The sequence below is a fragment of the Euprymna scolopes genome, chromosome 14 (assembly GCF_053919585.1).
Source record: "Euprymna scolopes isolate OS-2025 chromosome 14, ASM5391958v1, whole genome shotgun sequence".
Lineage (NCBI taxonomy): Eukaryota > Metazoa > Mollusca > Cephalopoda > Sepiida > Sepiolidae > Euprymna > Euprymna scolopes.
In genome coordinates this window covers 55632506-55646871 of record NC_136495.1, presented here as the reverse complement: position 1 = coordinate 55646871, position 14366 = coordinate 55632506, and the positions used below count along the sequence as shown (strand labels likewise).

The window sequence follows — 14366 nt, the reverse complement described above, 5'->3', positions numbered from 1 at the left end:
CACAGTTTCCTGTTCTGTCCAAATTTAATCTTCCTCTAACCTCTTCAGATCTATAACTGTTTTTAAGATTCACATCACATGTACAAAAACAATGCTGCAAGACTTTTCAGTTCTTGCTCAGAATCCCTCCTATATTAAAAACAAAACTAAAGAAAAAAATCTATGATATACATACCCCTGATGAAATGAAAATATCATATTCCAAAAATCATATAAATTGAACAAGTAGTTTTATTTTTATATAGAAAATCATTTTTAAGCAATTAATGGGAATTCGTAGGCATTACAACATAAATCTTTCACCACTACCTAAAGAATCTTCGCAAATAAATAAATATAAATCTCCCAAGTTTTAATTATTGCTCAGTTATCTCCCTTTGTTTCGTTTTATTTTTTCTTAGCTTGTTTTCAAAATGGCAGAGAAGATACGCTTTTAGGTTACTCATGAAATTTAATTTTCTTATTTAAAAATATCAATTTACATGCTTTTTAGAATATGATATTTTCGTTTCATCACAGTTATATATTCCAGATTTTTCTTTATTTTCGTTTTTTAGTACAGGGGGAATTTTGGACAAGAACCAAATTTTAGGGACAGTTTACAGACAGTCTCGAGTTTGCAACAGTTGAGGACAGTTTTTAGGTTAGAACAGTGAACAGCAGGTTGTGGATCAGAGCAGATGAGCCAACGTCATCCAACGATAAATAGGCCTCAATAGCTGACTAAGATGTGGACATTATTAGTACTTAAAGGGTCATTTTCCACAATGGTGTCATGCATGCTCCAGAAATAAACTGATATTTACAGAATGTGCCAGAGTCTGTATTTCCTGTAAGTTTTCTCGTTGCTCCAGCATTGTTTTATTTTTATACTTGTGAACCACTGCGTGCCTCCTCGGCAGCCACTGTTGTGATAGATAACACAGCCAGAAGAGTAGATGGAAGAGAAGGCCACAGCACACAGCATTGGGGATTGTTGCCAAGCGGAGGAGCATGTGGTAACACATCATCACACTTTGTACACATGATCAATGGTGGTAATGCTCTGCTGGTTAGTGATGACAGAAGTTCCCTTAACTTACTCTATCCACTCCTAACTTCTGCAATCACATTTTGAAACATGGAAATTAAAGTAAATAGTGTTTCAGAAGTTTTCAACGAGGATTTATAATATGTATTATTTGCACTACTATTCTTAACTAAGATAAGTTTAATAGTTTGAATAATCAAAATAATATCAGTTTTTTTTACCAGTTTATAAAAAGAGGCATTTTAAATTTTATCTTATCGTAATTTATTTTATGCATATTGTTATTACGGAAACATATCACTTTGATTAATTTATAACTTTTTCGGCACTTGTACAGCAGTTTAATCAAGACATTCAAAAATGAAAATATCAAAAAAAAAAAAAAAAAAAAAAAGGTTATATTGCACATATTCGTTATGAAACGAAGTTCTCCAAAAAAAAAAAAAAAAAAATTCACTTAATTTCATCAAGTAGTTTTTATTTTACAGCGAAAAAACAATTTGTTATGATACCGAGCAAAAGGTTTGATTTTTACGAAGAAAAGCTAGAATTAAAGATGGGGAGGGAGTGTCGGCGCTTTAACTGGAGTTATCTCCCCGTGCCGTGTTTAACAAATTTCATAATGGCTGACTTCAACGCGCTCTCATAAGAACATGTTTTTCTGCTGTAAAATAAAAACTACTTGAACAAAATTAAATGAAATTTTTTTTTTCGGAGACCTTCAGTCCAAAACGGATACGTACAATATAACCTTTTTTTTTTTTTCGATATTTTCATTTTTGAATGTCTTGATTAAATTGTACAAGTACCACTTTTTCTTTCAGATTATTAAAGCATCAATTCATATTTTTCTGTAATACACTCATGTTGACCCAAAAACAACCTTCTTTAGTTAAAAGAGAGTCATCTTCCAGCATGATAATGCTCATCTTCACACAGCACTACTGACCAAAGATCTCTTATCAGAATTTGGTTGGGAAATCTTGCCTCATCCTACAGATTCTTCTGACCTCGCTCCCTCAGATTATTACTTATTTCGAGGATTACAAAAACCATTCAGATGGCCTTAAGTTAACATCACGAGAAGATTAAAAATGTGAGACATATTTCACATTAAATCCTAAAGAATTTTACAAGCGATGCTTTTATAAGCTCCTTGACAAATGGAAAATCAAGTTACAGAGCAAAAGTCGCTGTTGTAATGAATAAAGATTTTCAAAAGCAGTTTCTCATTTTCAAGATGAAAGTTTTCAAATGGCCAAAACTTTTGTACTGATAGACAGATTCCTGAGCTTGACGAGATGTTCACAATTCCAAAGTAAATTGATTTTAATTTTTGGGTACTTGTACAGTTTAGTTAAGACATTAAAAAATGAAAATATCGAAAAAAGCTAATATTGTACGTATCCGTTATGGAACAAAGTTCTCCGAAAAAAAATTTCACTTAATTTCATCAAGTAGTTTTTTTTTTTACAGCGAAAAAGCAATTTGTTATGATACCGAGTAAAAGGTCCGATTTTTAGGAAGAAAAGCTAGAATTAAAGATGGGGAGGGAGTATCGTCACATGGAGTTATCTCCCCATGGTGTGTTCAACAAATTCCATAATGCCTGACTTCAACGCGCTCTCATAAGAACGTGTTTTTCCACTTTAAAAAAAAAAAAAAAAAAAAAAAATATATGCGATCAAATTAAATGAAATTCTTTTTTGGAGATCTTCAATTCAAAATGGATACATGCAATATTAGCTTCTTTTTTTTTTTTTTTTTTTTTTTTTTGATATTTTCACTTTTGAATCTCTTGATTAAATTGTACAAGTACCAAATTTTGTTTTAAACAGTTAAAATTTCTAAAAGCCATCCAATACATGCGAAAATGTAAAACGAACGTTCAACCAACTATGGCGCCGAATGATGATTGAATATTTTCAAAGATCGAAATCTAATTGTCTGCTCATCGCTAAACATTACCAAAACTCAATTTGCTATCTACAAAAATGTCATATAAGAAACTTACCTGTGGGGCACCGTCAATTTCATCAATTATTAAACAGTTTGGTCTCGGGTCAGATTCAATTACAGATTTCATGAGAATCGCAGACTCCAATTTGGTTTTAAATATTTCGACACTACGATCATCACTGCAAACAAGGAAAGAAAAACTAAATGATATATAAAGATAAATTCATAAACTTAAAATTTAAACGCAAAAAAAAATAAATGGTCTGCCCCTACCAAAAGATGCTTGTTAAGATAGAGTCGAAAGATCAATTTTTTTGTTGTTTTAAGCAAAATCAACAGTACTTGCCATGTCGAATATAGTAATATAATCAAAAATTACGAAAATTCATAGTAGAAATTTATAGTTAAAAGGTATTTTTTATGGAAAATTCGGGAAATTGCATTTTCTTTAAATGTGAACACCTTGAAGAATGCGAATACAGAGAGCACACTTATCTCCCTTTTCAACACTTTAATGACTGACGTTTTGTTTTAGCTTATAGCGATACTTTTTTTTTTTTTTTTTTTACTAAAAATGCAATAGCAGTTCTGCTCAATGAATTTTCATGATTTTTGGATATATTACTATTTTCAAAATGACAAGTAATTACTGTTGTTTTGGCTTAAAATGACATATTTTAAAAGAATTGATCTGTCGATTACCTTAATTGCTATTACACTTTTTAAACAATCAAATCTGCTAAATTTTTTAGTGCAAGTCCAGGATTCAATCAATATTTTTAAAAATTAAATTACAGAAAAATCTTTATGATGCACATACTTATCATGAATGGAAAAAATCATATTAAAAAAAATCATGATTAAAGTTTTTTTAACTAAGATAATCATTTTTTTATGATTTATAGCAATGAATAATGACCAGTGACATTTATTAACGATGGCTAAGTGACACACTTTATTCTCGTTTCCTCATACAATTTGATTTTCTTAGTTAAAAAAAAAAAAAAATACTTCATTAATTAGGGTGAATTTTGGATTATAACACTTTTGTTCCTTGAGGTGTACATACATCATAAAGATTTCTCTGTATTTTGTAATGTAAGTTGCATTCTGGACTTGCACCAAATTGTTTTTAATCAATAAAAAAAAAAAATAATAAATTGTCTCCCCTACTAGATATTATTCCTTTTAAACAAACCCATCTGTAAAAAAAACATTTTAATCAATTAAGAAAAAAAAAAAACATCTACTCTAATAAAACATACTATTTCTTTTAAATAACTTAATCTGTAAAAATTTATAATGAATAAAAAAAAAAATTAAATTGTCTTCCATATTAGATACATTTTAAACAAATGTTTTTTAATTAAAAAAAAAAAAATCAAAATTATTTAAGTTTAATAAAATGTACATCATTTATTTAATAAATCAAATATATTAAGTTATTGTGTTGGATTTTCACAGTCAGACTAAAATAGCATTTAAATTGACCAATTTAATTTTGATTCATTTCTTATTGTTGTACAATGTTACAATTTATTTATAAATATTTTAAGTCTGGCTCAAACAACTGATGTCCTCAGCGTAGACATGGTCAAGCAGTATAATTCAAGAGATCCAGCAGAGCATTTTCTTTTCCATAATGGTAAATCTTCGCTCCACCTTCCTTGTTGTCGAAAAGCACTTAGAACTGTATAAAGTAACATGTCTTTACAACAGCTCGATATAGTTTTGACGTTAGGCAATCACTGATTTTGCAGTCACAGAGGATGCCAGTGGTCGTGTGCAACTGGAGTTAGATCACATTGATATTCGCAGCAACTTTGCTGAGGATGTTGCCATCATCACTGAGTGTCAAACAGAGATATTTGAAGGCATGATTTTATGGAATAGCCCGTCTGTCAACTGCATACAAAATTGTCCTCACACAGGTCATTAGTCATCATCATCATCAGCAGCAGCAGTGGTGTGTTCGGCAGCAACAAATACCCTCCACCTCTGAGCCAGCCTAGCCAGTGAACCCCAAGAATGCTGCATAGCTTTCCTCTCCGGCTTTGGCCACCACCATTCATACGAGTTTCATTTGACTTAGAACCCCCCCCCTTCCAACACCATATGCTGAAGTAGGGTTTTTCTTTGTTCCTATTTACAATGCCTCCCCACGGGACAGAGTCAGACACCAGGGTCGTTTTTTAATGTGAAGAAAAGGAACAAAAATAAAAATTGTCTCAGTCGTGAAGAATTTCTCCTCCACTGACAGAGAACCAGAAATTGAAGTGTAGCATCTGAAGAACAGATGCTACACTTTGATCTTGACCCGAAGGCCAATGTTGCCGTTTCTGTAACATTTGTTTTACGAGAAAGGGTTGTTAGCCCCATGCTCAATCCTCAACCTGGAGGACCAGGGATCACTCTTTGTCTGGTTTCTATCTGTCGACTTTTCTGGCAAGGGTGGCCCTGCCAGGAGTTTTCGCTCCCGCCAGCATAGCTCTAGGGACCATTGAAACACTCTAGCTCCTTCACCACGACAAGGTGGTAATCCAAGAAGGAGAGGTTGTTGGTGATGGTGTTCATAAGAAGAAGGAAGAGGCATGAAGTTTGATGTACTCCAACCACGAAGGGGAAATCCTTGGATATACCAGTAGAGGTTCATACCAGACTCTTCGATATCTTTTTAGTCCAACTAAGCTAACCAGCACTTCAGAGACACTATGATGTGGCATGCAGTCAAAGCCATTTTCCAGGTTAAGGAAGACAATAAGGAGTGATGAATGGAGTCCATGGTGCTGCATTTCTAAACAAAAATGCATACTGTCCAGATTTGATCTTCCGAGATCATCATAAGCCTGTCTTTAAGATCCACATAACACATCCATCACATCATTCTCATATCACATCTCTCCATGCAACGCATGTCCTCAACTATCATTGCCCAGGTTTCACTTCCATACATCATCACACTACGTACACGTGCATGATAGTGTTATATCACAGGCTGGCTTATGGCAAGTCAGATCCAACATTGATAACAAGACAACAGGCCATAACTTTTTTCCCCTGATTATTATCCATTTCTTTAAAGAAATACGGTTGTTTAATAATCCGTTAAAACACTGGATCAGTTAACAAAAGATTTTTTTTTTTTTTTGCAAAAAATGACATATCCAGTGCAGTTGGGTTTGGAAGTGGCCTAGCATCCCAGATTCATATGCTGCAACCTTTTGTTACCTCCTCAATGGTCATATGAACTCTTATAAACTGTCCTGTCTGACTCTTGACATGGCATGACATAGACTCTTCCCTTAATCGAAAATCATAATCTTTTACTGTTTAGTAAAAGTAAACTTATTCCATCCACTTCTAACTCTTGTTATCACATAAACACCTGCTCCACCATGTGCTCCCTGAACGATGTTAATATGAGATTTTAAGTGATTTGCTTGCAGTTTTTTTATTGTTCAAATTTTATTTTTCAAATTTGAGGTAAAATTTTTTTCTCTTGATTTAAGGTTTCTGACAAACTAACCCTTTTTTATGAAAGAAGATTAATATCAAAAAAAAAAAAAAAAAAAGAAATGTGCTAATGCTGATTTTCCAAATCATATAAAGACTGACAGTTCTGGTGTTATAACGCAGGCACAAATACAAGAATACATAAATATATCTTCTCTTTGCTATATAGACACTAATATTCAAAGGCTAAAAAGAAAATCAGGTTCTTGTCCAGAATTCTCCCTATATTAAAAAATTATTTAAAATCTTACAATATATCTGTGACAAAAGAAAATATTGTATTCCAAAAATCACATAAATTGATCTAGCAATTTTATTTTTAAATAAGAAAATCAAATTTTATGAGTAACCTAGGAGTGATTATCTTGCCCATCATTTTGGAAACAATCTCAATCAACAAAGGGAGATAACTCAATAATTCAACCTTGCAAGATTTATGGTATAATGCTTACAATTCTCAATTATCACTGAAAAATGATTTTCTTTATAAAAATAAATCTACCAGAACAATTTATAATGATTTTTGGAATATATTTTCGTTTTGTCATTGGTACATAGATCATACAGATTTTTTATTTTTGTTTTTTAATGTGGGGGAATTGCAGGCAAAAACCAAAAATTACTTACCTTGCATTCATTTCGACCACATTATATCCCGCATGTTTGGCAATCACATGAGAAAGGGTGGTCTTTCCTAGACCAGGTGGACCACACAATAAAGCAATCTGAGAAAGAAGAAATAACATGATGATGATGATGATGCTATTGAAAATCTATAACACATTAAAACTGTGATATTGTTGTTTGTTTTCATATCATATATTTTAGGTAGGAGAAAGAAAGATAACTCAACGATAATTCAAACTTGTAAGATTTATGTTGTAATGTCTATAGATTCCCATTAATCAGTTCAAAATCATTTTCTTTACAAAAATAAAACGATTTGATCAATTTATATGATTTTTGGAACATGATATTTTCATTCTGTTATGGGTATGTACATCACACAAATTTTCTTTCTTTTTTTTTTTTAATATCAGAGGGATTCTGGACAAGAATCAAAAAATATTATGTAATAAGTTAAATTTGCTTAAAACACGATTTGGTATGAAACAGTAAATAGATCAAGTGAAAATACTTTCTGGATCGAACAGAGATTTCTTTTTGAAAAGGAGGTAAAACCCAAAAACATTTTTTTTAAATATATCATAACTCAAGAATATTTCATACTAGATTTATGTTGTAATGCCTATAAATTCCCATTAATCGCTTAAAAATTATTTTCTTTATAAAAATAAAACTACTTGATCAATTTACATGATTTTTGCAATATGATATTTCCATTTCATTACGAGTACATACATTATACAGATGTGATGAGAAATAGTGGGAAGAGGGGAATAGTAGTAGTATTAGTAGTAGAGGAGAAGGAAATTAAAAGGATGATGTAAACAAAATAACTTCAGATTAGAATGAATATTTATTTATGAACAATAAAATAATAATCCGTGTGAGAATATCTGAAGTAGGATAGTCCAACGATTAAATATTGTATAGTGGTGACTGAGATGATTCTAGTTTAGAGTAGAATAGATATTTTTAGTAATTGTGACCAACGATGACCAATGACACCGATTTTACCCACACTTTGTGCTTAATTTGTTCCAAATGTAAATTTTTACATTTTATGCAAATAAATATTTCAAGACGTATTATCTATCCTCAATCGGAGGATGATGAATCGGTTTTAATTGGGGGCAGTTTTTATTTTTGTTCCATCCAAAGTGCCTCCTATTAAGGTACTAAGTATCCTTCATCTACAAAAAAAAATGACCTTGTATCTGTGTCTCATGAGGAGGCAAATAGAGACTATTGTATCCAAAATAAACACACTCAAACACCAAGCGAGAAAATGAAGTACATAACCTTTTTTATTTCCACTATTACACAGCACAATAATAAAATACAAATACATATTCGTTATAGTCCTTTTTGGAGTCAGTTCATTATTGAAATGGAGGGTTGTAGTATTGATTTTACAGTTTCACCTCAATACTTAAAACTTTTTATAAAATGAAAATAAACAAGATAGCACAAAACGATTATGTAATTCCCTGTTAACAAAAGATTGTACACCGAAAGTCATGCATATTTATCTCGTATTTTTGTTTAAAAAAAATAAAATAAAATTTTATCAGTGAAATCTCTCAGCAGCTAATTTCTGTCTTCATTAAGGTCAAGGGACATAACTCAAACTTTACTCTTCCACAACCATTATAATAATACCAGCTAGAATGCGTTTACCAATAGCAATTATTTTACTAAAACGAAAAGAAAAAAAAAGCAGTGCATCAAAATTTACATAAATTGACGAATGAATTTATATAATTTCATTCGTCAATTTATGTAAATTTTGGTATACAGCCTGTTTTTTTGTTTTATTATTTATTTAACAAGTATGTATACAAAGTTTTTGTGTAATAATTTTTTTTTATGTTAGAGTGAAATTAAAAAAATTACCGTTGTTACTCTACTACAAAAATGAATAAAAAAAAAAGGAAAACTTCAAAATTACAGAACGATATAAAAATGATAATACAGGGTTCTTACCTGGGAGTAGGAGTATACAAGAGTAGTCATTCATCATTATCACGGAACACCAGATAGGCTTCTAATTTCAATTAATATTAGATATCATAAACCAACATAGTTATGATGTTATAGTGATCTACCTTATTTCATGACTAGATGAACTCTTCAAGACATTACATATAGAGGAGCTTACAGCAAAGGATGAGCACTCTTTCTTCCACAGTCTTTCTGTGGAACACAGATGCCATCCTTAGCACATCGAGGATCAACAACCAGAAGTGTGACATTATCACTGATGATGGTCTGTCTTCTGTTATGTTCAGGTATGGTTTCTGACTAGTCCTGTAGGTTTTAAGGCGGAGTAAGTTTGTTTCTTATTACATGAGGCACCATGACCGGGGAATGCTGACATGCCTATTTAGGTATTTTTTGCAGGGCCAAAATGCCCCTCTTTTAGAGGTACTCCGATTTTGTGTCACACCTTCCTGTGATGAGAAGAGAAATAACCAGTCGTTTTGCTAACATACAATTCTATACTCTTGTAAATACACAATCTTGTAAACATGCCAGCTTGTTGTTTTATTTATTAATCATCCTTCATGGTATCAAAACTAGTGAAATTCCCTTCAATTTCAACTTGCGATTCATTCTCATTTATTTGTGGAAGTTATTTTAGTCAAATTTAGATATAAACAACATTCTGTTTTGGTGCTTACTAAGAATTACATTTGATTAAAAAAAAAAAAAATACAGAAAAAAATTTTATCGCTTTATCTATTCATATTCCAAAATTCATATGAATAGATTAGTTTTTTTTTAATTAAGAAAAATCAAATAATAAAAAAAAAAATTATGAGAAAGCAAGGAGGTGACCGGGTTTGGGGGTCGCTATTTTGTTATAAAATTCAAGGGCGACAACTCAATTCTATTACCAAGATTTTGTTTGCATTCAAAATAATTAAAAAATTTTAATTGCTAAAAACTGTAAAATTTGATTTTCTTAATTAAAAAAGAATTACTACCAATTTACATGACTTTTGGAGCATGATATCTTCATTCAGTGACGAGTCCATACACCATAAAGATTTTTTTGTATTTTTGTTTTTTAAGTAAGTGTGATTTTAAATAAGCACTAATGTTTCTTTTCAGTAATTTTTTTTTTTTTTTCAAATTAGGTCACTCTTCAGTGACAGGGAATTTATTGTTTTAATGGTTGGTGATTTTCAAATTTATCATGCATGTAAATATAATCTTAAAGAAAAAAAAGCCACTCATCAATATGTTGGGCTTAACATAATATTTTAAGCTGTCTTTCACAAAAAAATCAGAAACTGTAACAAATTAAATTTTTGCCCTATTATCAACTTATTTATCCATCCGTTTTATTTGGTCCAAATTTGATGGGTTTTTTTTTACAGATTTATTATTAAAAGAAAAATCTAGCTTTAGTTATGAATCATACTAAGACTATTCAGTGTGTTAGCTGTTGATATGAATTTTATATGAACAATCAAGGTTACACTTAAACATCATTTTGCACAGTTTTTCGAGAGGTAATGGGATTTTGCTCAATGTTTTGCTATTCAAAGAATTATTGCATCTATTATGATTAATTTTCATTTACCATGTTACATTTGGAAGAATTTTTCACGCATTCAAAAGTTGCATTTTTTTTTACTTTATATATTGTGAAAATTGGTTTCTAGCCCAGACTACACAACAAAGCAAATTTTATCATTTTTAAAGAACTTCCATCATAACTTGGTGGTTAATAAAGCTATCAAAATAATTTTGGTACCAGTGTTTATGTGCCCAAATATCTCTATGCATAGATTCAAAGTTTTAGATATGAAAATATTTGGTTTATATACATATATTTATATACAGGTCTGTAGTTGAATGGGGGCATAAATGGATTGTAACATTTAATGCAACTAAGATAAAGCTCCATCCTTTAACAATTATAAGAAACCATTTCAATCACTGATTGCCATGGATAGAAGTCTAACATTCCAGTTCTTTGACCTAAGTTTCACAGTTCACATGAATTGAAACAAATACATAGAAGATAGATACGTTTAAGGTTGCTGCAAGGAAAATGGGCTCCCTCTACCATGTTAGAAAACTTCTCACATCTGCTAATATCCTATATCTTTACAAAACTACCATGCATAGAGTATTGTGCCCACATCTGGGCTGGTGCACCAGCCACTAATCTCTCCCTCTATGACACAGGTCAAAAAAGAATCTCTAATCAAATAGGTCTTACAACTGTCTGCCAAGCTCCAGTACCTCCTCCATCACCATAATGTTGCAACCACGTGCTTGTTTTGCAAGTAATACAATGGAATGTGTTCTGATGAACCTGCAGCTCTGGTATCCCCCTTAACATAAATACCCCAAGCCAACTAGACAATCAGCAAAATCCCACCTCTTCACTGTGGAGGTCCCCAGATGCCAGAAGACTTTCTACTTTAATAGTTTCTTTCCTTAACCTGGTAGCTTTTGTAATTCCCTCCCTATTTTCCAGACTGTGCCAACATGCGGAAATTTAAATGTAATATGAACAACTTCACACTTAAGATGCCCCTCTGAATATTACAGAAGGCCCTCATGTCTCTGCAGTGAGACAAAAGTAAAAAAAAAAAAATTTTTAATACAAGATGGACCATGTTGTCAAATAAAAGAAAATCCTTTAAATTCAAGATGGCAAATGTCATCAAATCAAAAAAAAAAAAAAAAAAGAAAAGAAAGAAAAACATTGTATTTTATGTTTAGTCACCTTTTGAATTGGCCGGTTTAACTTATCCAACTCCAAGTTGATCTGGGGAGTCTTTTTCTTGAAGTCTTTCTGCTTTGGGTCAATATCACGCTTTTTGGGTGGTTTCACCTCCTTGCCAAAAACAACATAATCCCACAACTTTAACCAAGACAGTACAGTACGATTTATAGTCTGAAACAAACAAACAAAACATTCACTAAAAGCAAACATTATTTCTTGAACTTATTTATTCAATAATTTTCCTTATATTCTTGTGCTAATAGTTTTGTGTGTGTGTGTGTGTGCGCGCGCACGTGCATGCATTTAAAATAGACCCTGGTTGGCCCCAATTGAAAATATAGATGAAAATCATGCAATGAATTTATCAAAATCTTAGAATACATTAAGGGAAAACATTTAGAAGTTTTCAAATTAAAAAAGAAATTATATCTACATTTAAAAGTAAACCCCACTCCTAAAAAATAAGAGTAAACATTTTTAGGAAGTTATGTGTGAACACACTGAAAAAAAAAGAATTGAGTGGATGTTAGTTGTATAATTTATGGAAAATATTCACCATTTTCAGTCATTCTAACTTTTAGGGCAGTTAACTAAATTTTTTACCACAACCCTAAGTCTGAATGGTAAAGTTATATGATCATAATCGCTTTATTTTTTGCATTACCATTCTAACTTATGCATAGTAGTAAAAAGGAGACATCTTTCATGACTTTTTACAAGGAAATATTTTCTACTAAAGGTTGATCAGGAATATTTAAAATTAAACAAGATTTAAAAGAAACAAAATCGGTTACATGCGCTTAAAACATTGCCTCACCTAAAAGACGTGATCATTTTATGTTAAATTTACATGGAAAACTGATTTTTGTTGCTTTATTTTATTTTTACCACTAAGTTTTTGAGACTGTTTACATGTAATCACTCCAAAATGGAGAATCAGATTTTTCTTTTTGGGTAAATTAGAGTATACAGAGCTATAATGACACCTTATTTTCTTTCACAACAAAAAGTTAAATTGATGAAAAAAAAGGAAAAACAAGCACCAATAATTTCATAAGAATGCCATTTAGAAAAAAAAAATGTTTAAAAATAAAATAAAAACATTTTTGTCAAGAAAAAAAATACTGATAAACATTTATCGAGAATTATAAAAACAAACGTAAAAAAGAATTTAGAGTATAGGATCAGGTTCATATATAAATCTAATACAGTAAAACTCCTTTAATTTGAACTTCCTCTAAAGTTGGACTTCCTCTCATTTGGACTGTCTCATCATTGAAATTGTATTAGCATATTTGATGCGGAGTTGCAGTAAAACTGTTTACATGGTTTAGTCAGATATTGTGCAGAAATGTTAATATTGGTACTATGTAATTAATGTAGATCAGCTATTGATAATTAACTTACACTAACTGTAATTTTTTTTCAGATTGCTATATTTAAAATAGTGTAAAACAACCCATCACAATGGCTTGCAACTCGAAAAGAAAACAAGTGACACTGACTTCACTCAGAAAACATCAAATTATAAAAAAATTAGATGCTGGAGTTGAAAATAGCGTTATATTGAGAGATTATAAGATTGGAAGAAGTACACTGTTTTACATCAAAAAGAAAAAGGAGGAAATATTGAAGGCTGCTCCTTTCTTTCCAAATAAAAGACATGTCAAAGGAAGGACTCTTTGCAGACCAAAGCAAGTTGAATTCGATCGAATATTGCATGAGTGGTTTGTAGCAAAATGGAATGAAGGCGTAGCAATATCTGGGCCCATGTTAATTTCTAAAGCAAAATCTCTTAAGGAAGAGTTGAATATCGCAGAAGATATGAAATTCAGTGAAGGCTGGCTTAGGAGCTTTAAGAGTAGACATGGTATAAGACAATTAACAATGTCAGGCAAACAACGGTCTGCTGATACACATGCAGCATCAAATTATTGTGACAAATTCAAAACAATAATTGCCAATTATGGTTTAACACCAGAGGATGTTTACAACGTTGATGAAAGCGGCGTAAATTGGAAGTGCTTACCTAAAAAAACATTAGCCGGATCTGAGGAGCAGAAAATAAAAGGATTCAAATTAAATAAAGAAAGACTAACAGTGATAGTACGCACTAATGCTTCTGGAACTCATAAACTTAAGCTTCTTGCCATTGGCAAATCAAAGTGTCCCCAAGCATTGAAAGGAGTTTCGCCTTTGCCAGTATCCTATTATTTTTCACAAAATGGATGGATGAATCAACAGTTGTTTAAAAAATGTTTTTTGCAAGAATTTGTGCCAGTTGCCAGAGGCGTTTTCTTGAATTAGGTAAACCTGATTCAAAGTGCTTGCTTCTGCTGGACAATTGTAGAGCATATCCTCCTGAGTCAGAACTAGTGTCATCTTGTGGGAATATTTTTGTATGCTACTTACCACCTAATGTGACTTCTCTCATCCAACCTATGGATCAAGAGATTATTTGGAATTTAAAATGTTTCTACAGAAATGATT

The 14366-nt window shown here is 31.5% G+C and overlaps 1 protein-coding gene across 2 annotated transcripts in view; it reads right to left on the bottom strand.

The window, feature by feature from the left end:
- Nucleotides 1–14366, bottom strand: part of LOC145293030 (chromosome transmission fidelity protein 18 homolog) — a 219728-nt gene that overhangs the window by 165194 nt on the left and 40168 nt on the right. For both annotated transcript variants that reach the window (XM_080139328.1, XM_080139329.1), the window contains exons 8-10: nucleotides 11877–12047; nucleotides 7130–7227; nucleotides 3045–3168 (exon numbers count right to left, since the gene is read on the bottom strand). In XM_080139328.1, the coding sequence (XP_079995454.1) occupies nucleotides 3045–3168; nucleotides 7130–7227; nucleotides 11877–12047 (393 nt within the window). The remainder of the gene's footprint in view (nucleotides 1–3044; nucleotides 3169–7129; nucleotides 7228–11876; nucleotides 12048–14366) is intronic.